Source organism: Leguminivora glycinivorella, chromosome 2, assembly GCF_023078275.1.
Source record: "Leguminivora glycinivorella isolate SPB_JAAS2020 chromosome 2, LegGlyc_1.1, whole genome shotgun sequence".
Taxonomy (NCBI): Eukaryota; Metazoa; Arthropoda; class Insecta; order Lepidoptera; family Tortricidae; genus Leguminivora; species Leguminivora glycinivorella.
Window position 1 is genome coordinate 1,140,569 of NC_062972.1, and position 26,836 is coordinate 1,167,404.

At 38.9% G+C, this 26,836-nt stretch overlaps 2 protein-coding genes across 5 annotated transcripts in view; one reads left to right on the forward strand and one right to left on the reverse strand.

Moving 5' to 3' along the window:
* Nucleotides 1-26,836, forward strand: part of LOC125236796 (nucleolar and coiled-body phosphoprotein 1) — an 88,052-nt gene that overhangs the window by 57,489 nt on the left and 3,727 nt on the right. The window contains exons 5-12 of one of the 4 annotated variants that reach the window (XM_048143737.1): nucleotides 15,729-15,854; nucleotides 17,112-17,273; nucleotides 17,708-17,815; nucleotides 17,897-18,015; nucleotides 18,233-18,370; nucleotides 18,704-18,899; nucleotides 19,647-19,707; nucleotides 19,785-19,925. In XM_048143737.1, the coding sequence (XP_047999694.1) occupies nucleotides 15,729-15,854; nucleotides 17,112-17,273; nucleotides 17,708-17,815; nucleotides 17,897-18,015; nucleotides 18,233-18,370; nucleotides 18,704-18,899; nucleotides 19,647-19,660 (863 nt within the window). In that variant the 3' untranslated portion in view covers nucleotides 19,661-19,707; nucleotides 19,785-19,925. Of the gene's footprint in view, nucleotides 1-15,728; nucleotides 15,855-17,111; nucleotides 17,274-17,707; nucleotides 17,816-17,896; nucleotides 18,016-18,232; nucleotides 18,371-18,703; nucleotides 18,900-19,646; nucleotides 19,708-19,784; nucleotides 20,277-20,432; nucleotides 20,812-22,004; nucleotides 22,105-22,182; nucleotides 22,714-26,836 lie in introns of those variants that run through there. The other 3 variants (XM_048143743.1, XM_048143726.1, XM_048143732.1) reach the window with 3 other exon arrangements.
* On the reverse strand, nucleotides 6,058-13,685 carry LOC125236830. The gene is made up of 7 exons (XM_048143766.1): nucleotides 13,554-13,685; nucleotides 13,100-13,179; nucleotides 12,568-12,674; nucleotides 9,627-9,705; nucleotides 8,964-9,032; nucleotides 7,744-7,885; nucleotides 6,058-6,526 (listed from the first exon to the last, which is right to left on the reverse strand). Exons 2-7 carry the CDS (start codon nucleotides 13,151-13,153, stop codon nucleotides 6,384-6,386), a joined length of 594 nt encoding a protein of 197 aa, XP_047999723.1. The 5' UTR covers nucleotides 13,154-13,179; nucleotides 13,554-13,685; the 3' UTR covers nucleotides 6,058-6,383.

The following is a 26,836-nucleotide window of genomic DNA, read 5'->3' on the forward strand; positions in this document are numbered from 1 at the left end:
CCGAATGCCATTTCTGCGACGCAAAACGAAAACGAAACGCCGCGAAAGGTAGTCTGGCTCTGTCGCGCCGATACCCAAGAGCCATAGAAATGGATATCTACGAACGTTTCGTTTCGTGAGCATTTGTGCCATTCGGCTACATACCCAGTTATAGATAACGATCGGTTTCTGGAGTAAGTGGGTGGGACCAATAAGAAATTTGCCAGTAAAAATAATAGTACCTATATTACGATATGAGTGCGGAAAAGAGGCACAGGAATTCCACTGTAGAACGTTGGATTTTTTTCTACTCCCGTAGTGTTATTCGTCACTTTCAGTGTCGTGCATAGATCTTTAAAACCCTATATCCCCCTCCGGCCGGCGCCCCGCGCAGCCAAGCGTACGTTATAGCTCCTAAAGCATTGCTAGGAAGCCTTTAATGGATATAGCGTGGGTGCCAGTGCGGGGGAGGAGTGCGGGCGCCAGGGTGAGTGCAGGAACAGAGAGGAGGCCGATGCCTTAAAATACAGGAAACAGTGCGAATTTTACGAAAGTTATTTTAGAAAACTATTGAAAAGTAAGTGCATGGTCGTAGAAAATGGTTTTTTTCGCTCGGATATCAAAGGTGAAGTTTATCAACAACTATGCCCCCTCAGTTTCATATTGATACGGTAAACCAATAATATTATGAATGTACTTACTGTAATAAGCAAATGTAAAGGTTACAAATAATACACTGCACGTCAGGAATGTCTTCAACTTTTACAAGTTTCTTGCCTTTCTCGGGAGCTTCTTCGTTTTTTGGTGTAACGGCCTGCAATAATGATACCATCATTATTGATGGTAATTTCAATAAGTAATTCTCGCGATAATTAGTAATGTGATAGACAGACAGACAGACTGACAGAGTAGCACCATAAAGGTTGCTTTTATACCTCTTTGACACGGAACCCTAAAAAAAGAAGAAGAAATAGGGCGTATCACATATTTATGATAGCCGACAATGCTTCAAAAATAGTAAAACAAGCTATTGCCCACGGCTTCGCTCGCGTTAGAAAGAGACAAAAAGTAGCCTATATCACTCTCCATCCCTTCAACTATCTTTACTTAAAAAATCACGACAATTCGTCGCTCCGTTTTGCCGTGAAAGACGGATAAACAAACAGAGACACACACGTTCCCATTTATATTATAATATTAGTATAGTGGGACACCCAAATAGGCTAACAAAAAATAATACTTATGTATCTTACTAGTAAAAGTATGAAGATGGACGAGACTACACACACACATTTTATTGTTCGGAACAGTTTGCTGCAGACTGTATTCCCTACACCTGTAAAATAACACTTAATAATAATAATACATTGTGCAACACGGGGCGAAAGTTGAGTATTAATAACGAGAGTTAGTTTTGGGTAAAATTAAAAATTACTTTGCGAACATAGCTCCATCAAATACTCAAAGGTTAACTGGAAGAGATTCCTTAAAGGGATAAGCTCGCCTTTGTACTGAAACTTTTTATGTTAAATACTTATTTATTATGTGTTTTCTTGTACAATAAAATGTTAAAAAGGTAAAGTAGGTAAGTAGGTATGCGTAATTTGGAATTTTTTTCAAGTGTGTCGTACTTATTCCAGGGGAAAAATATTGTAGAAAAAATACTATTGCTAAGTATTTTTCGGGGAGGTGGGAAGACGCTTGAGGGAGAGGGGTCTGGATCCTCGCTCTGGGACCTTCCCGATGCAAAGGTTATCCGGTTCAACGCGGTAATGCGGCAAGCGTTATGGGTACTTTTGCATCGGGAAGCTCACGGGGCCGGGCTTAGTAGGTTAGGTTTTTGTATCTGTGTATAGGTTAGATCTAGTTTTTAAGTTTATGCATGTTAATGTAAGATTATTGTATTTATTAATTAATCATGTCACTTGAATGTTATTGTGAAATAAATCTTTATTGCTAAAGATCAATATTGGTACGTGCGATTAAACAACAACTTCGCTTGTAAAACAAATCTACAATCGAGTCTATAAATATGACTGTGTACATTCAAGTGCAAAAATATGTATAGAAATAATCGTCTCATAAATAATATGGTACTACGCTCTTATTACACCGGACTAAGATGCTACGGGACATATTTTTGAGTAATCTTGCTACATGTACATTTCTTCACCTTGACTCGTTAGTCGTTACTATAAATTTAAAAAATGTACACATATTATGAACCTGTACAAACCTCTGTCTGTCATATCAGGGGTGGGTGGTGCTGGTGGAGGACACTGGGTCTCGTGGTTTCTGGGTCTATCTGAAAATAACCACATTCATCATCATCATCCTTGCTTTATCCTGGCATTTGCCACGGCTCATGGGAACCTGGGGTCCACTTTGACAACTACATACATATAAATTTAAATAGATATCATACACGAAAGAAAAAACGACAAGGCCCACTGGTGGCCGAGCCGGGAATCGAACCCAGGTCTTCAGCTTACGCGGACGGACGGGTGGTCTAGTGGTGAAGACGATAGCCGCGTAAGCTGAAGACCCGGGTTCGATTCCCGGCTCGGCCACCAGTGGGCCTTGTCGTTTTTTCTTTCGTGTATGATATCAATTTAAATTTATAATTTATATATAGTAGTGTGACTACTTGAAAAAGAACAAATCGAAAATATTCAATAAAATAATTTGATTTGTTCCCTAGTTGTAACTACATACATAATCCCAAGATTTGGTGTAGGCAATATAATAATATTTTTACGAAAGCGACTGCCATCTGACCTTTCAACCCGAACGGTAACTACGGCTTATTGGAATTAGTCCGGTTTCCTCACGATTCACCGAAAAGCTACTGGCAAATATCAAATGACATTTCGCACATAAGTTCCGAAAAACTCATTGATAAGAGCCGGGGCTCGAATCGAAAGTCGCACGCTCTTGACCGCTAGACCACCTAGCGCTTTTTTTTTTATACTACGTCGGTGACAAACAAGTATACGGCCCGCCTGATGTAAAGCGGTCACCGTAACCTATGGACGCATGCAACTCAAATAGTGTCACATGCGCGTCGCCACCCCATTAGAAACTTGTACATTCCCTTTTGCTGTGTTAAGTACACAGCAAAAAGGAGTGTGTACAAGTTCTAAGGAGGGTTCGGGTTGCCGACGGACGACGGACAATAGAGGAACAAGTTAGTTCCGTAAGTCCTCCCGTCATCAGCACACCGCACCCTCGTTGAGCTCTGGCAGCCTTACTCACCGGCAGGAACACAACACTATGAGTAGCTTAAAACAAAAACAATACAAAATTGTAATTTTTAAGAACCCCCGACATAGTGAACCGATTTTCATCAAACAAGGCTAAGAACTCCCGATTAATGCAGTTTTCAAAAAAAAACGACATCTTAATCGGTTCATCCGTTCGAAACTTGCACATAATAATATGCGTAATAAATTATCTTTTCCCCTCACTAGCTCGTAAACGTACGTGTTTTGTCCTTTAATACCAGCGGGTAAAAACGCATTTTATCCACTAGTGGGTAAAGTAATTTAACCTTGAATAAAGTCAAATTACCTGCTTTAAAATAAGTAGGTGAATCTAGTAGTAAAGATGATTTACCACCTGTGGAACTACTGGAAGGAGTGATAAACGCATTTTTTGCGTTGTAGTTTCCTCGCTATAGTGAGGGGAAAAGTTTTGTGTTACACTTGGGTGCAAATGTATTTTACTTCTCGTGTGTTAAAAAACTCGCAAGTTCAGGATTCTATTCTAGAACCACTCGCGTCGCTCGTGGTTCAACTATAGAATCCTTTCACTTGCTCGTTTTTCAATTCCACATTCGGCGTTAAAATACAACTTTGCCCCCTTGTATAACAAATAACTATTATCTTATCTTAGTTAAAATACAACCATACATACATCGCGGCATGTTTGCAAGCCGATATTTGCACCAAATACAAACAATCGGCTTGAATTGTCCAGTTTAGGTTTCATGGAGTTCTCTTTCCTGTAATATTACATGAAACGTAAAATGTTACACGAAATTTTCATTATTTGAATCAGATTTGTGTGTGGATGAAGAAAGATTATTTTGGTAACTTTTTGATTGATGTCATAGTGGAAGTGATTGTCATTCTACTGGACCTATTTTCTAGGTTTGTCAGTACAACCTTCTAGGAGTTAAAAATAAATGTTAAGGGTGGTGTAGACTATAGTTAGAGGTAAGAACCGGCATTACAAATGAGGTACTTAAATCCAAGTTTGCAAACGATTTTCACCAAAATTTTCACAGCATCGCCAGTGCAGATGTTTTAAACGTCAAACTTTGGTGAAATTATGACGTTTACTTAACCACTTAACCCTTGCAGCAGGGAGAATAATACCTCCAATCTCCATACCTTGCAGAGAGGCTATTAAAATCGTTGCAGACTTATCATGGCCGGACTCTATGACATTTCCCTTGATATTAAAAAAAAACTGTGTTTTTAAGTAGATAAATTTTTTTTTAAATTCATTATACGCGATTTAATCCGTTTCCATAGTTTTATTTCATGAGTAACCACAGATGTCATATATACCATAGATCAAGCAAACGTATCTACTTAGCGTGTCAAATGAACTCAGTGAAATCCACTGAGTTGTCCGTCTTTGCTCGCAGCTTGCAGCTTTCGGGCGTCAATTTTTGTAAGTTGAAGTCAACCAAAACATAAAAAATGCCTCGTTACGTGATATTCAATTGCAACAACACAAAAATTATGAACAATCAAGAGCCTGAGACATATTTAAGATTACAGGCAAGAATCAACTTCAGTACAAAATTTGACACGCTCGGCCCCTATACAAATATATGAATTTGTTTCTTCTATCTAAATTAAGTTCTGTGTGAGTAACTATCGCGGTAACCGAAGACAATATTAGATAAAAAAGTTAAAGAAAGATAAAAGATCCTACCGACTGCGCCAATGTTAGATAAATGAAAGATCGAGATCCGTAGCAGACTGATTTATTTTAAATGTACAACTACCGACATACTTATAAACCTACCCTACGTAACAATACATAGATAAAAATAGAAATATAGAAGAAAGATACTTAGTAACGTTAGATTAAAGTTATAAAGTGAAAAAAAAAACGTTACTACGTAAGTCCCGTTTCCAAAATTCCGGGCGACGAGTGGCCGAGGCGGGTATTGAACCTGGTGGTTTCAGTTTACGCAGGTAACTTCCTGAGTCATCGCCACGTATAAATGGTATTACGGCATATTTTTATTTTGTTGTCGATTTCACTTTTTTTTTGCAATTTTCTAGGCATTCGTGAGCTTTCTGAGCAGAAAAAGTACAAAATTTGAATTTTCCGCATATGAAAAGAAAAGTAAATCAAAATCTGCCCATTTCGTATATTGAATGCACTGGAAGAGGCAAAAGAAAGTTTCTTGAATAATGGTCTCGTCAGGCCACATCCCATGTATTGCTCTTAAACATTTTTTTGTGACGTTTGAAATAAAACTTCGTATACAGTACAATACGTGTTTATTTAAACTTGTTACAAGTCGCGGCACGTAACTTTAGCGCAGACCGTTACGCAGAAGTCAAAAACAGGTCTCCCAGGGGATTACAGGGGGCGGAGGGTATGCGTCCCCATGCGCAGCTATCCCCTCCACATTTCACTCAGCGCTAAAGTTACGTGTCGCCACTTGTACTACTTACATTTCTTTGAACGTACACGCTCTTATAATTTCTTTCAACAATAACATATTTTTTGAACGTATGTATTGTATGTAGAAGTTACTACACTTCTGTAGGTACAAAAGTAACTGGTAGAATTGACATTACGGTGCTCCTACTGTGGCTGTTATAAATGTTTATATAACAGCCCAGTAAGAACGATATACTTAATACGCAACTTACAAAGGCCGTACAAAAAAGGGTACCCCTAAAATATGTGGGTCTTTGTTTTAAATGGCGCTGTTTCGCAGCCTAGGGCCAATTTATCGAAGCTACAAGTTACGAGTGGTAGTCAACTTTCAGTTTTGAGAAATGTGTATTTGAGAAATGGTAGTGGCCAAAATCATGTTTTCCCCAAATATTTTTGTATGTTTTTATTTTTTATAAGAACAAATGATATATTTTTTATTTTAATATCATGATATCACGTCAATACACATTTTAAAAAAAAATGTAGGCATCATCAGTGTAAATTATATTTAAATCATCCTTGCAGCCAAGTGTGGGAACACCATTTTGTTGATTTTAAATAATACCTATATCTAGATTTAGACAAAAAATGCATCAATTTCAATGTATGGGATATCTGTCCTACATCCGATATCGGATCGGATAATGTAAAAATGCACTTATGATACTCCTCGCTTTGTTCCGTTCTAATCCGCACAAAGCCAGCTCAAGCGATTATTTCTCCGTATTGGTAGAATTGTTGACTTGTTTGGCTCTGGGACAGGATCCCATGCATGTCATCCCCAAAGATTTGCACTTTCTGCACGCCGCAGGCACCCTGGCGTCTTTGGGGGGCTCTTTCAGTTGGCTTGTTGATGCTGTGGACAATAATAGTAGATTAGATAAGTGGCAGCGAAACACTTTGCAAAATATTGATAATGATTCTGACAACTCTCCATGTAAAAGGAATAATATCAATTTAAATTTAGAAAGAATGATGTTACAGATGAATTTTAATGGATGGAGAGTGAGAGGTAAATCCAAACAAACGATGGGATAGATTGTGTGAAAAAGGGTATGAGAAAGAAGTGTGTTGAGATGACGAAATATAGAGGAGAATGGAAAAGGAAGACAAGTTGTACCGACCCCACATATTCGTAACGTTGGATAAGGGTAGGAAGTAGATTCATAAAGACTTACGTATAGATTGTCTCCGGTCTGGCCCCGTAGCCGAATGGCATTTCCGCGACACGAAATGCCGCAGAAATGTAGTCTGGTTCTGTCGCGCCAATACACAAGAGTGATAGAGATAGATAGCTACGAAAGAGATATTATCCTGGGCGTTTCGAGAGCGCTTGCGCATTCGGCTACGCACGCTATCTTTAGCTCCGTGGCGGAGTACCATCGCTTCACCCGGCAGAACGGGGGGGTCGAAATTGTGGTGCGGACCTCGGTAGGACTCAACGATCACTAAGGGCGAATAGTTTGTTATACATAAAGTCTTACGGCCCAGCCACGACATTGGTCTAAGCGCGACAGCGGTGAGCGGCAACCATACGTGCGAATGAAAAGTCCCATCGCTGTGTCTCGCTCCTATGTATGGCCGCCGCTCACCGTTGTCGCGCTTAGACCAATGTTGTGGCTGAGCCGTTACGTGTAGATTCTCTCCGGGCTATCTCGAGCTCCGGGGTGGAGTACCGTTGCTGCATCCGGCGGAACGGGGGGTCGAAGTTGTGGTGCGAACCTCGGTAGGACTCCTCGATCACTAAGGGCGAATAGTGTGTTATACATAAAGACTTACGTGTAGATTCTCTCCGGGCTGTCTCCAGCTCCGGGGTGGAGTACCGTTGCTGCACCCGGCGGAACGGGGGGTCAAAGCTGTGGTGCGAACCTCGGTAGGACTCCTCGATCACTAAGGGCGAATAGTCTGTTATACGTAAAGGCTTACGTGTAGATTCTATCCGGGCTATCTCGAGCTCCGGGGTGGAGTACCGTTGCTGCACCCGGCGGAATGGGGGGTCGAAGTTGTGGTGCGAACCTCGGTAGGACTCCTCGATCACTAAGGGCGCATAGTCTGTTATACGTAAAGGCTTACGTGTAGATTCTCTCCGGGCTATCTCGAGCTCCGGGGTGGAGTCCCGTTGCTGCACCCGGCGGAACGGGGGGTCGAAGTTGTGGTGCGAAGCTCGGTGGGTCTCCTCGATCACCAGGGGCGAGGTCAGCGTGATCGATGAATACTTAGAAAAAATAATCATATTCATTGCTAAATTACCAAATATTATGGTAACTATATATAATTAAAGAATCGGGCAAATGCTGGCGTAGGCGGTCCAACTTTGTCCTTAAAGATAACGTGGTCCAAAGTCGGGCGCCGAAGGTGTCCTCATACTTAAAGATTCGGACGAAACCCGACGTAACGACACCATATAAAATACAAATAAAGTCTACGAAATAAACGGAAATCGGACCAAAAAAGTAAAATTTATACTCTTTTAGATTTTCAGTTAATACTTTAAATGGCGTTCGTATTAATATTTAACAATTTAAACATAACTATATCATGAAATAAAACTATGGAAACGGATTAAATCGCGTATAATGAATTTAAAATACATCCCGACGTTTCCGACGTTTCGACGTTTTCGACGTCGGGATGTATTTTAAATTCATTATACGCGATTTAATCCGTTTCCATAGTTTTATTTCATGAGTAACTATCGCGGTAACCGAAGACAATATTATAACTATATCAGGTAAAAAATATCTGGAGTTTGGTCAAATTGTCTAACCACATGTTCTAAATATTTTAACCCTCAGTCAGGAAATGACAGTTAACTTTGACAAAAATCCTATGTATGTAGTGTTTCGAATTTTTGTATCTCTTTCACGTTGGAATATAAAATATAGAGCAATATTTAATATAGAGCAATATAATATATCCCGAGAAAATTGTTCTTTTTTCGCGGTGCTTTACAAAAGGAAAATAGTAATTTGTTATACAAGGGGGCAAAGTTGTATTTTAACACACGAGAAGTAAAATACATTTGCCCCCGAGTGTAACACAAAAATTTTCCCCTCACTATAGCGAGGAAACTACAACGCAAAAAATGCGTTTACCACTGCTTCCACTATTTCCACAGGTGGTAAATCATCTTTATTACTAGATTTACTTACTTTTATCAATTTTAAAGCAGTTAATTTGACTGTATTCATGGTCAAATTACTTTACCCACTAGTGGATAAAATGCGTTTTTACCCGCTGGTATTAAAGGACAAAACACGTGTTTCCGAGCTAGTGAGGGAAAAAGTTATTACTTGATCATTTATTTTTATTTCTTCTGACTCGTCAGTGGAAAGTTCAACGCGTCGTTTGTTTGCAGCATTCTGAAAAAAATAAACTTGGTTTTTTCAATGGTGCTTATTACATATAACACTTTAAAAACTTATGTAATGTATGACTGTTCCTTGGTTTTACATTACCTATCCAATAACTGATATGAAACATGGAACAATCGGAAAACTATACACTCTTATACCACAGTATAATAAAGAGTACTATCGCACGGTATGGCCACTCCCGCTCCCCGCTTTAAGTGCCACCCACCCCCTTTCGGTTACCTCACAGTTACTGCCTGTCAAAAATGCGAACAGTCGACCTGTCATATTTCACTCATACAAGCATAGTTCGCGTTCACCTACACGAGCTTAGACTGTGTGCTAGGAACGCGCCTCTTTTATAGTAGTACAAGATCAGAAGGTTCACCGCTTTGATATTCACAAACGGAATGCACGCGAGCAGCCCTCATTGAGTTGCATTGCGCCGCGTATCGTCGTTACCACTAAATAAATTGGCCGCGAATGCTCGGCCGCCGGCATGTACTTGGCGAAAGACGTACTTGTAGCTTGGCGAAAGAATCGCGGAGTGAGCCGCCCCTAACCATTACATATAAACTGAATCTGCATTGGAATACATCCTACCTGTCGTTGGAGCTCCCTTATATGATTTTGTCCTTGGTTGTAATAATACTCCAACGTCTTTGGGATAATATCGAAGGCTCTGAAATATAAAAAGATGTCAATTCATTTTACTTTGTTTATGTGGCAGACTATAGGCTACTAGACTCGTATCGAATTTAGCAATCTAATCTCCATAGAAGCAACTCTAGCTCTAGCACCAGCTCTATTGTATTAAAATTCATAGTCGTTGCTCAGCTGTGACAGTGTCAAATATTTTTTTCTAAATATACTGACGTCATGTCATAGATATTCTATAGATTAATATGGCTGATGTTGTTTTTGCCTGATCACGTAAAAGTAAACTTTAAATAATTTTTTTGCAGGTTTTTCAAGTCGTAATAAAATAATTATGGTACTATTTTTTTCGTTTAATTAGACGGTAATTAATAATATAAGACATACTTTGAAAAAGGGTCAAGTAGCCTATTCTGTTTCACCTCACAAGAAAGATAGTGCGAGCAATTCAAAAGGCTGATTCAGAAAACAAATTGTTATAGTTGAAACTAGTTTTATGATTTAGAAAATTTATGATATGAAATGAAATGAAAGCCGAGTAGAAAGCATAACAATTTGTTAATTCTGAAATGGGCTAACCGGCCAGTATTAATACCCCTAAATACTGAAAAAAGGTAAACAACCTCTAGCAATGCGATATACACAATGTTGTATTACGAGTACAATAGAATGGGCACGTAAAAAATAACTAATAATACTAATTTAAACAAAAATATTACCCCCATCAAGATATAGCTCAATCGATTCTACTCTCGATTCTGAACAATGTGTTTTCAGGTTTTTAGTGTTAAGTGAAACACGGTGTATAGGGTATATTAGTATACTTTGTAGCTCGATAGTTTGCGTGACCGCGCCTACAGACAAGTTTATACGTGTCGCCGCCGGCGACCGCGCGCCAGTGTGTTTATACAAGGTGCTCGCGAGGAACCCATATAACTTTAACAGCATATTCTTGGTCACATTTTAAGACTAAAATGTCATATAAACTTTTCTAGATTTCGTCTAGTTTCAGAGTTATTGCCAATTTAAAAAAAACATTTCCGTATTGTTACTCAGTAGAAAAGGTTTCTTAACGGCGCTGATGCGCAATTGTGGAGCATAGTCTCACAGTAGTCATTGATAGATGTCAAAATGTGACAAGAAAAACTTCCAAATAATTTGGTTTTTAGAAAAATAAATGAAGGAACTCATTTTAATTGCCAACTTTATGGATAAAAAAATTTTTATGTGAAAATACGTCCTTAAAAAAGTCGCGAGGAACCCAAAAAAAGAAACATTTTAAAAAAAATTTTTTTTTTGGCGAAAAATTTTAAAATTCATATAACATTTTTTCTTTCTTTTTGCCTCAGAAACGCGTGGTTCAAGTTATGCGGGTTCCTCGCGAGCACCTTGTATAATGAAAATATTGGAAGACAACTTTCACAGATAAACCTAGCCCCGAACTAAGTATGCGATACTTAAATAGAAAAATACATACTATACATAGAAAACATCCATGACTCAGGAATAAATTTATACCCGTGTTCATCACACCAATAAATGCCCTTACTGGGTTTCAAACCCAGCCGGCGTAGCAGAATGCCAATCGTCGACGCCAGACGCCGACAGAAATGCAATCTAACTCTCGTGCCGTAGCCGAATGGCATTTCTGCGACGCGAAACGAAAACGAAACGCCGCGAAAGGTAGTCTGGCTCTGTCACGTCAATACGCAAGAGCGATAAAGATAGATATCTACGAGCGTTTTGTTTCGTGAGCGTTTATGCCATTCGGCTACGTAACCATGTTGCGTCATTACGCAAGAGCGGTAGAGATAGATAGCTACGAAACAGATATTATATGTGCAATCAGCTATTACGCACACAGGACCGCAGCTTAGCAGGCAGGGTCACTACGCGCTAGGCCAGATCAGTCGTCAAATTAAGTTAGCAAACCCGAGTTTTTTCTGTTGGAAAGGAATATTTCGATGAATTTCAGTTTATTTAAAAGAATTACCTAAGTATCCAAATGCAAGGAACAATATACATAGATGTATATTGATTTAGACTAACACGATTTGCACTCATAATTTAATTTTGAAGCGATTGAAATTAGGAAGCATCGAAATTTCAACCAAAATGAGGGACAGGGAATTTCTTCTTCGTGGAATCCAGTGATTAGCAAATGTAAGCGTGAAAAAACACCGAGGGACACACCGGCTGATGTCGTGAGTGTTGTGTGTAGGCAAAGTGACAACCCTAGCGCAAAAGTGAATAATCAAGAACAAGTGCGGGTAGTTCGAGAAACTCGCGCGGCTAGAAGATGTTGATGCAATTCCTCGCCAGTCTACCCGTGACCACGAACATAATGTGATGTTCGAAACGTCGGGCCAAATATAAATGTAAGTGTTTACGCGATTAAGTCTCGTTTTGTTCTAAAATTATACATAGATGTAGTGCGAAAAGGGTTTGGTTCGTATTTTTCCGGAAACGTTCGTATTTGTCATGCTAGTTCAGTCAATGTCAGTACATCTTGTATTAAGACTGACTGAAATAGCATGACACGTTCGTACGTTTCCGGAACAATTACATCAGGCCCCGTAGCCGAATGGCATTTCTCCGACGCGAAACGAAAACGAAACGCCGTGAAAGATAGTCTGGCTCTGTTGCGCCAATACGCAAGAGCGATAGAGATAGATATCTACTAGCGTTTCGTTTCGTGAGCGTTTGTACTATTCGGCTACGCACCCAGGCCCCGTAGCCGAATGGCATTTCTCCGACGCCAAACGAAAACGAAACGTAGTCCGGCTCTGTCGCGCCAATACGCAAGAGCGATAGAGATAGATATCTACTAGCGTTTCGTTTCGTGAGCGTTTGTGCCATTCGGCTACGCACCCTGTACTGTACTTACTGTAAAGGCGAGCAGGGGCAGGTGGCGCACGCGCAGTGGCAGTCGGCCGAAGTGCCAGCTTCGCGCCGCGACCGCTGGCACGACTCGCCGCAGCCGTGGGGCCGCAACTACAACCACATTTTACTAAACAAAGAGCATATGGTTAGCATATCGTCTCACCCCCTACCCCGTGTGGTAACAGGTTAAAAATTTCACCGCCCCCTTTCTTCCCGTCGCTGTCTGAATTGCGACGTAGGCGAGAGGCTGGCAACCTGTCACTGCAATGTCACAATTTTCTTGCAACCCCTTATTTGCCAAGAGTATTGAAACTTGAGTACCTAGTTCGTTTGCTCTGCCTACCCCTTTATGGAATACAGGCGTGATTGCATGTATGTTCATTATGGTTATCACATCGCGAAGCGGTAAATCTCCAATGTGATTTGGTACTCCCCGGTTGTCTGGAGTTACAATAACTATAGGTACTGCTTATTATCAGGAAAATCGTACACTTGTTTAGATGTTTACACCTACACATTATAAAAACAGTACTTACAAATTTATAAAGTACTCCGCAGACGACCGCCAAAAGAAGAATCTTGATAAACATTGGTCTGAGCCTGGGTTTTTGAATGCCTGAAAAACAAACAAATATAAAGGAAAAATAATTTAACATAAATAAAGTCACCCACGAACGCTGTAAAGTATTCGAAACGTCGGGATGAATTGTAAATTCATTCCGACGCGAAATAATCCGATACGCCATAGTTTTATTTCATGAGTAACTATCGCGGTAGCCGAAGACAATAATTATTATAAATCTATATAGTCCCATAATAAGTATACCAAATTTCAAATCAATAGCATAAGCAGTTCCCGAGATATTTAGTAGTGTGACAGACAGACGGACAGAAGTCGCATCATGAGGGTTCCTTTTGTACCTACGTAGGTAACCCTAAGAACCAAGTACTTGTAGCATTACTAGGTGTAATGTTTTACGGATCACTTACATTGTTTTTATACTCTTTCCTCCCACCTCCTAATTTTCTTTATTTGTCATAATTTTATTGAGATTGTATTTCTTAACAATTTGTAACATTTAGGTACTTTTCAACTGCAGATTTTTGTATGTTTTATCATGATTTATAATCCATAAATCTGATTGGCCATGGCCAAAGCCATGACGTCCATTTTGACAAGACATGACATGACTTAGTAGAGTAAAAATATTTCAGTTTTTATAAAAATGAAACGTAAAACTTGCGTAAAATATAAAACAAATTTTATTCAAAAACGCATTTACATAAAAAAAATAGTGTCGATGTGAAGTTAAAAATCCCTGTTTTATTTTACGTTGTGGATAATACAGACATTAAGATTTATTGTGAGAGCGGTGAAAAGTTGCTGTGATTTTTTTTCTTGTCCGATGACTAGGAGGTAAGCTGTCAAAATGACAAAGTGTCATGATGCGTAGGTTATGCGAAAGTTGTGTGTAGGTATTGGAGGGAATGGATGGAAGTTGATTGTCTCGTTCATGTATCGTTATCCATACTTCCTTACTTACTAATTCTTCCTTGCTTTCTAACCCCCCACTTCCCTAATATTGGGGGTAGAAGTTTGTGTGGAGCATTACCATAGCTGGGCACCGTTAATCAAATAGTTAACTTCGTTAATCGCTAATCCGTTACTAAAAAAGTTAACTTCGTTAATCGTTAAAGCGATACATTTCGACAAATTTAACGTAAGTTAAAGTTAATCGTTAATCCGTTAACACGTGAAGAAAAATGAACTTTTCTTTAAATATTTATTTGCATCAGTATCCACTATAACGTATTATATTTCTGTAAAAGGCCGAAGTACAGCTAGCCTATTGAAAGTATTGAACTCTAGGCTGCACGTGGAAGGCAGTGATCGCCTGAGCTACTACCAAAAGCTGTGTCAGGAGAGATGCTGGCGGTGACGGGACTGTTGTGGCACTTTGGGCGGTAGAGGCTAGGGAAGCGAATGTGGTCGTAAATAGGGCTCGAATTTGCTGCCCTATCACTACAACAGTCGCCATGGTAAAGCTTAGGATTCACCGAATCAAAGTTAGTAAAAGCAAATCCACGTGAAGAATACTATTTTAGGTAATATTTCGGACTTTTAGCAATCGACATCGGTAAAACCTAGGATTTACCGGCAAATCATAGGATTTACCGTACTTCGGGCTTTTATAGTAACGTTCAGAACGTGTTTTTCGCAGCGCAGATGGCGCCTGTGCCCTACTAGATTAACGATTAACGGACTCGGAGAAATTTAACGGAAGTTAACGAGTCCGTTAAAATTTTTTCAAGTTAACTAAAAGTTAATCCGTTAACCGAAATGTTAACTTCGTTAATTAACGATTAACGGATTAACGAGTTAATGACCAGCTATGAGCATTACGTAATTTTCTAATTTAGCGCGAGCGAAGCCGCGAGCAAAAGCTAGTTTATCTATATTTTCTCTTTAGGAACCTATACCTACCACGAAACTACGTCTAACCTCAGGTGCATGAGATTCACACATAATCAAGATTCATCTAGATTCAAGATTCAAGATTCAATAGTTTATTCATGGTAAACACATAATTATCTACATAAGTATTATATACAATTTTACAATTAATATTAAAAAATGTATGACGGGTTTACCACGAAATGGTCCCGCCTCTAAACTAGTTACATTTATACTTCGCTACCTATTTTGGCTTAATGTATGTGGCTCGTAAACGGTTTATCTTATAAATAAAACAGCTGAGCAAGATCTACAAAATTTCCCAAATTGTCCTGGGATATTTATATTAAACTTTCCTTTTATATTACCAGATTTCTTGTAGACATTTTCGATATTGTATACCTAGACATCCAGCTGTGATCCATATGTACTAACTTTTTAGGATTACTACCCATCCTTTATTACCAAAAGTCCCAAAAGAACTAAAACATCATCATCATCATCATCATTTCAGCCATTAATCGCCCACTGCTGAGCATAGGCCTCCCTTCGTGTACGCCACTTTTCCCGGTCCTGGGCTAATCTCATCCAGAAGTGCCCCGCAGTTTTTTGAATGTCGTCCACCCAACGAGCCAATGGATGGAGCGCTTCTTACATCCTATAGCGGCCACCATGATTGTAACTAAAACATGATTGTAATTTTGTTTCAGAAACGGAAGGGCTGAGCAGTGGGTGCGAAGCCAGCGGGTTCCGAGATGAGATCGCGCGAGACTACGCCGCGCTGCAGTCCCGGCTGGGCCGGGAGTTCTCCGACCGCAGGGGGAAACTTAATAGCGGTAATACCTTCTTTACAATTTATTGTTTCAGATAAAAAAATCCCTGTTTTATTTTACTAGTGGTCTAGATATTTATTTGAGGATGTTGTGGGGGCTTAATCGAGCTCTCTAGGTTGAAAACTTGAGAGGAACTGCGGAGGATCGAGGCCAATGGCGGACAATCGTGTTGGAGGCCATGACACACTTTGGGTCGCTGAGCTAGATTAAGTAAAAATGAAAAAAATGAAAATGAAATATTTATTTTTCAAGTATTAGGCATATTAAAATGCGCATATATATGAATGTCAAATAAAGCTACGCCGGCTCTAACCCTGCGCCTCAGCCTCGAGAAGATTTCAGTCCCCCCTCAGTTGGGAGGGGGGTATCCACTATGGGACCGGCAAGAAACTCGGCGGGCCACTTCTTTTCGAAACATTCGACAAACGACCGGTCTGGCTCAGTCGGTAGTGACCCTGCCTGCTGAGCCGCGGTCCCAGGTTCGAATCCCGGTAAGGGCATTTATTTGTGTGATGAGCACAGATATTTGTTCCTGAGTCATGGATGTTTTCTATGTATATAAGTTATGTATTTATCTATTTAAGTATGTATATCGTCGCTTAGCACCCATAGTACAAGCTTTGCTTAGTTTGGGGCTAAGTTGATCTGTGTAAGGTGTCCCTCAATATTTATTTATTTATTTATTTATTATTTATTTATTAAAGTAAGCGGGATTTCGATTTTGACGTATTCCACGAGAATGTCCCTGAAGCGCTTCTGTCTTTTGTACGATATCTAGTGTAGTTACTTCAGTAAAATCCGTAAGGGTCGAGAATAAGTCATAAAATATTTAAGAAGTAGAAGAAGAATCGCATTTCACAAGGAACATTCTCGTCGAATGTCCCTTTTATACTTTTTGGCACGACTTTGTATCTCGGCGGACTAGTTTTCCTATGCTTAAAAAGGAAAATGATTGTGACCGTCTTTGTTTATAACAGATACTAGTAGCCAACACTGGCGTCCACACTAAAGAGATTAAAATAAATTTCGCAGCTAACAACCAAGTATAAAGGGGACCCGACAAAATAAGTCATACGACACAAACAACCTCACAGAGAAAAGTGTATTTATCATAACGTGCTGACCATAATAATAAATGAAGTTGACATAATTAGGAGCCTGATTCTGATTTCAAAAACTTTGTTCCAAATTTGTAGCCAGTATTTCTGGGTCAGAATCTCCATGTCAGACTTACACATCATCAAATTTATTATTTTACAGAAGCGGTGTCAAAAGGCCCCGCGCGTCCTGTCCCGACCAGAGAGCAGTTGTCAGCAGACTTCCAAAAGAAGCTGGACGAATGGCAGATGCTGAAGGGCATGCAGCCGCCACCTTTCGTGCCAGAGCGCAAGGACCTTAGTGAAGACTTCTTGAAGAAGTGGGGTTGGTTTTGTTACTAGTTTATATGTATAGGCCATGTTTCGACCTCGCTATGAACATAAGAAGCTGGATGGATGACAGATGCTGGAGGGTATGCAGCCGCCGCCTCTCGTGCCGCAAGGACCTCAGTAAAGACTTTTTGAATAAGTGAGGTACATCTTCTTCTTCTACCATCTCCTACCAGAGGTTGGCTATCATAAGGGCTATACAGACTTTAAATACAGCCGCGCGGGAGTGACCTTGTCTGGATGATCTTTCCCCTTGAAGGAATTCATAGTTCTCGGGGTATGTATAACAAATTAATATTCTATAAGGTATTAGAGAAAATCACGTATATGTTGAATGATAACTGGCATCTAGCTTAGTTTCATTTGATTGATGATCAAACATAAAACCTTGCTTTGGGAGGGAGTTCTTACATTTTATATGCTTTTCAGATGCATGGAATCGCATGAAAGAAACAAACTCTGTACCGTCTTGGGGAGAACAGAGCAAACCGGATCAAGTTCTTGTGCAAACGTCTACAGGTCTCTTCAAATTCCAAGGTTTGTAATCTTTGACATCTGATGGCTAGAGCTTTTATAGTGGTGTGAAAAATCTGATTAGTCCCTTTTTATTTGTTTTAGGCATTTCTCGCTCTTTCACGCGTAAACTTCATGAGTGGGAGAAGTCACGAGGGATCGCCCCCGAAGCGTCCACGTCAGCGCTCCTCAGAGCCGCCCGGGCACGTAGCAAAGCGGCAAGGGTAAGATATCACTTTGTCTTAAATTAACTTTAGGAGTGAGAGGAGGCATAGTCTTAAATTTTTATGCATAACTAAACTCCACGAGTGAGAAAAGTCATGAAAGAGCACTTTCAATCAATCAAGTATTAAATACCACCTGCCTGGGCACAAAGAAAAGATGCAATGAAAACATTAATTTGGAAAATCTTTATGCTTCTTTCAACGTTTTATTATGCAGGCGTCGCCAGCACAATTAACAAGAACGCAATCTGACGGAAGCGTCGCGCCTTCCATGGCATCCGGGCATCTTCATGCTTCCAGCTTGAGCGTCAATGATGCTGATGACTTCGAGTCAGAATACGAAAGAGAACACTTGGTAAGGATACTACTTATGAAACAGAAATGATCGCTTCATAGTCAAGGAATGTTCAATATTATTCATAGCTTTAATAACTTGTGATGGAGTTAAATATTAACAAAATATTTACAAAATCACACAATAGCTACTTTAATCATATTCATATCCCATTCTCTGATTAGGTACATATTGTATACCTGATTAAAATTAAGATACTTACCTGTTTTGGTCATTAATACTTACCAACTAACAACTCAACCATATTGTAATTCGACTGAGTTAGAATCGCGTGGATAGCCCATAGGACCATAGTCATCGATAAATGCTAAAACAGTTTTTTCTTATTCGCAGATGGTGGACGACGAAGACCCACCAACCCGTGGCGCAGTGTTAGTAGAAGTAGAAGCAGAAGAAGTTTGTACAGCGGCACCTTTAGTGGCCGTGTCACCTCGCCCCGCGCCGCAGCAACCAGTTTACAGCTACGGACTTGCTGAAGCGAGGCTGCTTTGTGAAACTAGTAGCGCGGCTGTTACTCAACCCAACGAAGGTAATACACCACCTATTCCTTTTAGTAGTAGAAGCGGAAGAAGTTTGTACAGCGGCAACTTTAGTGGCCGTGACTCCCCGCCCCGCGCCGCAGAAACCGGTGTACAGCTACGGACCTGCTGAAGCTAGGCTGCTTTGTGAAACTAGTATCGCGGCTGTTACGCAGCCTAATGAAGGTACAACACCTATTCATGAAGAAAATATTTACCTTTTAAACTTCGCACGTAATATCAGCTGACTTGAAAAAGTGTTTGAGTCTAAATTATGTAAGTGAAGACATAGGTATGTTCATATAAGTAAATCGGAGTAGCAACCAATATCAAAATCAAGAACGATTTAATACGGGACTGACAAAGCCCATACAAAAAAGCGTACCCCTGAAATGGGTATGGGCGCGTATGGGATTTTTTAGGCTTAAATCTAGATGGCGCTGTATCGCAGCCTGGAAGTGGCCAAAATCATATTTTCTCTAAATATTTTAGCGTGTTTTTATTTTTTATAACAACAAATGACAGGCATATTTCTTTATTTTAATATCATGATATCATGTCAATACACATTTAAAAAATATTAGGTATCATCAACGTAGTTATATGATAGTATTTAATAGGTGGCGCTAAAAATGGAGGTACGATTCTTAGTATGAAGATTGTAAATCCTTTATAAATATCCTTGATCAAAATTAATACTGGAATAGAGTAGCCTAGATGTTATAAATTATAATAGTATTTATTTGTTTGTGTTTCAGGGCACGCACAGTGAAAGCTAACGGACAGACTGGTGCCAGACCCAAGAGCACACGTGAACAGGTGACAAACCGCGTCTAATTGCCAACACAACTAATTTAGCCTTATTTTTCAAACAATTAATTATTAATCTGTTTCAGTTAAAACCTTCAGAAAAGAGCAATAGAAGAAAAATGGCCAGACAACCAAGTATAGAGGAAGATGCAAAATTTATTAGAAAAACCATAGAAGAAATAGAAAGAGGCAGTTCAAGCCGGTTCACTGAAGAAAAAGAAGACGTGGAACCTGAAATACAATATGAAACAGCCACAGTAAGGGAAGAAGCAGAAAAAGTGTACAATCCTCCAAAAACTAGTAAACAACCTGAAGTTAGAGAAAAAACGAAAAGTAAAGAAGACATAGAAGAATCAAAAGAAGACAAAAAGAAAGATGATAGCAAAAGTAATGGGAAAAAGAAATCGAAGTCACGAGCCAGACTAGAAAGAGAGCAATCGAAGCCTTCTGAGAGTGATACAGAGCAGGATGTAGACACTGTTACTGTGGAGATTCCCAGGAGAAGAAAGAGGCCACGGCGGGCATCGGAAAGGCCGAGAACTCCGCCAACATCATTGCATTCAGATTCCGAGGGGGAGGTAGGAATACTTTACCTATTATCTTTCTCAAATAAAAAATCACAATGGTTACGTCATAACGATATAGTCGATTACACCTATCAATCTTACCAGCTTATTTGTATTTTTTCGCGTGATGATGACAATAAGTAGTAATCATTCTTATCTTTTCCCCAGATCTTCGTTCTCAAACTCAAAGCTCCCGGACCCCGAGAGGGTTCACCAGAAGTCATAGTGAAAACAACCCGCAAAATATTTTCCCCCGTCGTCCGGAGCGGTGAGTCCGTCCCTCGAGCTGTCATCCCCGTCGACGTTGAAGATTTGGACGACGTCCGCCCTTCAGAACAAGTCAGACACACTAAAAAGGCTGAAAGAAAGGCGAAGCAGGAGTATTCTCGTTCAAAGAGCTCTGGGGATCTGCAAGAGGAGCAGAGGCCAACGTCGAGACCACCGCTGCCAACGTCACCGTCGTCACAGAGGAAACCGCAGCCTAAGGAGACTGCCCCGTCGATCAGGATTATGATTCAGCGGTACAATATGAAGATTAGTGAGGAAGGTAAGGAAACTATCTAAACCTATATCGTTTTAGTTTTGTAGGTATTTTTTCCTGTTTTGGGCATTATTTATATGATGGAGGAAGAGTAACCCGAGTCGCATTTATAATCATCTAAGAAGTGTTTGTACTGGAAAGCCAAAATGGTCATATACATTGAAACACATCTGCTTACGGTATTCTTGCAGATTCTTATTTTTTATATTCAGTGCCAATCTGCCAATCCATACTAATACTAATACAGGATGGCCCAAAATTACGTTGACAAAAAATAGGGAAATGTTGAAAAAAAAAAATATCGAAGTTTATATATTGTATATTTCTACATACACCATGGATATTTCAACAGCATTCATGTCCATTCCGCAAGGTTTGCAATGTAGACCAATTGTGTAAAGACATTTTTCCCAGATTCATAAGCTCGATACGTTTCAGCCTACTTAAGTAAATTCACCTAACTTAAAACTATAAATTATAATTTGTAATTTAATCTTAAAACCCTAGCCTGTTTACTGATTACAACAATTAGGATATTTTACAAGCTATACGTGCAATAAGTTAGACGAAAGTCATACTAGAGGTGCAGCGGCATATCGTTAATTTTTTGTTCTCATATTTGCGTTTGCGCTTTCAGCAAAGGGAGGATATTTTGAAGAAGATTCGATTTTTTTGGTCAAAAATTATTAAGGTTTCACATTTTAATTTGTAGGACAATTATTCTTGTAAGGACAGAAAAATAATTATACAAACGTTTGTCAACGTATTTTTGGGCCACCCTGTACTAATAATATTATAAATGGGAAAGTGTGTGAGTCTGTTTGTTCGTCTTTCACGGCAAAACGGAGCAACGAATTCACGTAATTCTTTAGGAGGAGATAGTTGAAGGGATGAAGAGTGACATGGGCTACTCTTTGTCTCTTTCTAACCTCCCACTTCCCTAAAATGGGGGGTGGAAGTTTGTATGGAGCGTTCCGCAATTTTCGAATTTAACGCGAGCGAAGCCGCGGACAAAGGCTAGTTATGGTGTATGATGGAGGAAGAGTAACCCGAGTCGCGTTTATAATCATCTATGAAGTATTTGTACTGGAAAGCCAAAATGGTCATATACATTGAAACACATCTGCTTACGGTATTCTTGCAGATTCTCAGCTTTTATATTGAACGCCAATATAAGATATTTTGATACTTGTTTCCAGGTCACACGCCTCCTAGTAGTGGTGCTTCATCGCCGGCCTGGCGCTCCCCCGCACTTGAGAGGCGACGCCCTCCCGATATGCCTGTTGGGGTTAATATCAGGTACCCAGATTATAACACCTCTGACGAAATTTTATAAGCATCTATAACTTTCAAGGCTCTCATTAATTTCCTTTACAGGAATAACCCATTTCTCGAGAGGGAAGTCCAAAAGTCAGCGAGCGCCTGCCAACTATCCAGAAGAGACCAAACTTCAGTAGAAAAACGATTAGCACCCGTCGAACCACCCGGCCCAGACGGCGTCCTCAAATCTCGGAGTGCCAACGCTCTACACCCTGAACAAGGAAATCCAGAAACCCCACTGCAGAAGGAAATGGAAGACAGCCAGGAGACTATAAAATGCAACGCGAGCACAGACACTATAGTGCCTGATTTGGTTAATTTACCAGAGAAGCCTAGTCCTATAGTTGAGACAACGCTTTTAAGACAGATGTCTGAAGTCCCAAGTATTACTAAAATAGTGAAAGAAAACCCTGAGCTATTTGCGAGGTCTATATCGACTGTGGAGTCGGTGGCCATGGAAGTAGAAGCTAGTCAGCTGTCGGAGAGGGCCGCGAGGATACGAGCTGCGAGAGAGAGGTTCCTCTCGTCTCCTGTTGCAATGAGGAGGGAAGGGACCAGTTCGGCCAGTGATCTTAGACCTGGAGATAGGTGAGATTCTTCTGTCTGTTATAGTGGTCCCACATTGGTTGTTATTAATTATATAACATTTATAACAGCCAGTGTGGGAGCACCTTTAATAAGTAAAATTTGTTGCAAATGGCATAAGCTTCTAATAGACATATTGACCGGGATATACTTAGACCGTGATTACCTTTTTGATTTTTGTCGAGCTCCCGATATTTCTACGCAGTTGCATGCATCGTGATCAAGGAAAACTGAAGAAGGCGGGTGGATGTCAAAGTCCCCTCCTTCGCCTAATCTTCCAATGAAAATAACCGTGAATCATTCGAAACTCTCATAAGTTTCAAATATATATAAATTACGCTAATTTATTGTTTTTTTTTTAGGGTTCCGTAGTCAACTATAGCCTTATAGTTTCGCCATGTCTGTCTGTCCGTCTGTCCGCGGATAATCTCAGTAACCGTTAGCACTAGAAAGCCGAAATTTAGTACCAATATGTATATTAATCACGCCAACAAAGTGAAAAAATAAAAAATGGATAAAAATGTTTTATTAGGGTACCCCCCCCTACATGTAAAGTGGGGGCTGATATTTTTTTTCATTCCAACCCCAACGTGTGATATATTGTTAGATAGGTACTAAAAAATGAATAAGGGTTTACTAAGATCGTTTTTTGATAATATTAGTATTTTCGGAAATAATCGCTCCTAAAGTAAAAAAAAATGCGTCCCCCCCTCTAACTTTTGAACCATATGTTTAAAAAATATGAAAAAAATCACAAAAGTAGAACTTTATAAATACTTTCAAGGAAAATTGTTTTGAACTTGATAGGTTCAGTAGTTTTTGAGAAAAATAGGGAAAACTACGGAACCCTACACTAAGCGTGGCCCGACACGCTCTTGGCCGGTTTTTATTTAAAGTTGTCCACCCTACTTTTTTGTGACATGGGTATTTTTTACGCGATTCATACTCAGAATCGGGAGGTCTTTCGATCCTGATAGGAGAAAAAAAAATATCCCAAGATTTCCATACAGTTTTCAAAACTTCCATTCCGTTACCGCCCGCCATACAAAATGTATGGAATAATGGTTTAAACGATTTAAACGATTTAAACGATTTATTTGTTTGTAAACATAGGTAACAATGTTGGTACAAAATTCTGTCAGAGCGCTATGCTTCGCCGATAGGCATACAAAGTACAATTTTGAAATTGGGTATACACATACCAATTACATTAAATTTCTATACATTAACATGCAAACATTAAAAAAAGACAAACAACTAACAAGAAAATGGTTGAAATACATTAAAAATTATTACATTAAAATCCAAATTAAATTAAAAATTGATACTACAAGTTCATTGAATCAAACACATTATTATGAATATTTAGAATAAATAAAATATCAAATAAAATTTTGTTAATAAATACATAATAATAATAATTAAGCACAATACATACATATATTTTCTTATGTCAATAAGTCATGCACACACATACATACATATTATATACACTATAATTACAATCTAATTTAAAGCGTCAACAAGAAATTCAGGTATGGAATAATAGCACTTAGATGTCAATAATTTGTTTAGGTCATTTTTAAACAAGTGCAACGGCTTCATTCTTATAGCAATAGGAATTTTGTTATAAATTTTGTTTGCCAGACAAAACACGCTTTTCCGCATTAATGCAGTACGAGCAAATACTGTACAAAGGTTGTGAGCTCGGTAGGTGTCTCTGTTAAATATTTGTGACACTTGTTTAAATAGATGAAGGTTTGTTTTGACAAATACAGCGGTTTCAAATATAAAGAGGCATGGAAGAGTCAAAATGTTACGCTCCTTGAAATATGGAACACAGCTATCTAATTGATGCAGTCCAAACATAGATCTTATGCATCGCTTTTGTGCCTTGAACACGATCTCCCTGTTGGTCGAATTCCCCCAATATATTAGCCCATATCGAAGAGTTGACCCAACATAGCCATGATACGCGGCAATTACTGCTTCAATGGCTACTATCTTTGATAGTCTATACAGCGAGTATGCATATTTACTAAGTTTTCTACAAACTTCCTCTGTATGTGGTTTCCAACACAACTTGCTGTCAATAATTACTCCCAGAAATTTTGTCTCATCAACTGGTTCAAAAGTATATCCTTGATAGTTACAATTTATTGGCAACATAGGCGTTTTTTGTCGAAAGTGCATTATTTTTGTTTTATTAACATTTATTTTAAGATGATTAACATTAAGCCATTCTATTATACTATTCATGGTATCATTAATTTCGAATTCATAATTATTAATATCTTTACATTCAATTATGACTGTACTGTCGTCTGCAAATAAAACCATTGGATACTTGACATGTTTAGGGAGATCGTTGATGTAGAGTAAAAATAGCAGAGGCCCTAATACGCTACCCTGTGGCACACCATATCTCAGTATACGCACATCTGATCTGTAGGTCCTTTCCTCTTTAGTATTCAAACATATCTGAGTAAGTTCCGTAATCTGTTCTCTGTGACATAAGTATGATTTTAAAAGATCCAAAACATTTCCGCGGATACCATAAGAATTTATCTTTTTTAGAAGTATCGTATGATCCACATAGTCAAACGCTTTACTTAAATCCATAAAAATGGCACATATGTTTTGTCTTTTGTCCATTTTCGAGATTACAGGGTTCACAAGATCGTATATAGCCATATTAATAGTTTTATTTTTGCGGAAACCCTTTTGTTCAGTAGCTAGCAGATTAAACTTTTCCAGATAGTTATATAAGGCTTCGTATATAACTTTCTCAAATATCTTTGAAAACACCGAGGCTAGGGCAATTGGTCTATAGTTACATATGTTGTACTTGTCTCCTTTTTTAAACAGAGGTTTCACAATCACAGGTTTTAATTGATCAGGATAAACACCACTAGAGATACACAAGTTCATTATATGACTAATTGGATATGCTATAATATGTGATACTTGTTTAATTGCTTTGGTACAAATCCCATCGTGACCGACACTGTGCTTATTTTTAAGATTGTTTATGATCCCCGCGATGTCACAAGGAACAGTCGGCCTCATATACAAGGATCCCGATAAGTTCGTTGTAACATTGTGAGGTTCAGCCATTGCGTTATCGTTACCCTTAATTTCGTCGATGAAGAAATTGTTGAATTCATTCGCCATATCTGATGGATTTGTTATAGTTACTCCATTCCGTATAAGTTTCAAAATTGGTTCTTTAGGCATATTCTCAGAGGTATTCTTAATGACTTGCCATGTCGCTTTAGATTTATTAGTAGCATTATTTATAAAATTAGTATTTTGAGATCGTTGAGTAAGGTTAATAATTTTCTTGAATTTAGCACTATATGTTTTGAAAATATTTTTGTTTGTTGTGCTGGGTTGGGTTCTGTATTTCCAGAGAAGAGCCCTTCTTTTTTTACTGCACAACTTAATTCCTTTAGAAATCCATTTTGGTTTTTTCAATATTTTTATTTTAATAGTTTTATATGGGAAACACAAATCATAAAATAATTGAAAAACATCTAAAAAAGTATTGTATGCTAAGTTCGGGTCAGTGCTACTAAATACATCCGTAAACGACAGGCAATTTAAACATTCTTCGAATTTCAATAAGTTTTCTGTGCTCATGTCACGCCTCTTAATTTTCCAATATTTAAGGATACAGCTCTTTTTAACTGGACATTTTAAAATTTGAGCAGTGTGATCAGATAAACTCAGATCCACGACTTCCCCTTTGCATCCTTTTATGTTATGAGCAAAATTGTCAAGGCAGGTATTAGTAATCATTCTGGTTGATTCCTTAATCTCTAAGTGCAGGTCATGGTTAAGAAGCAAGTATTCAAATTGAAGAGCATTGTTGTTTCTATTTAAAATATTAATATTGAAATCCCCACACACTATTATTCGTTTTTTAGTATTATCACAAACACTTGAAAGTAAAGCCTCAATTTTATCAAAAAACAAATTCATATTAGAGCTGGGCGTTCTGTACAGGCAAATAATAATTATCCGGTGACATACCAATTCAACGGCACAGCATTCGATAGCACATTTAACAGAAAAGCTTTTGACATGACTTAGTTCTACATATTCTAAATTCGATCTAACTAAT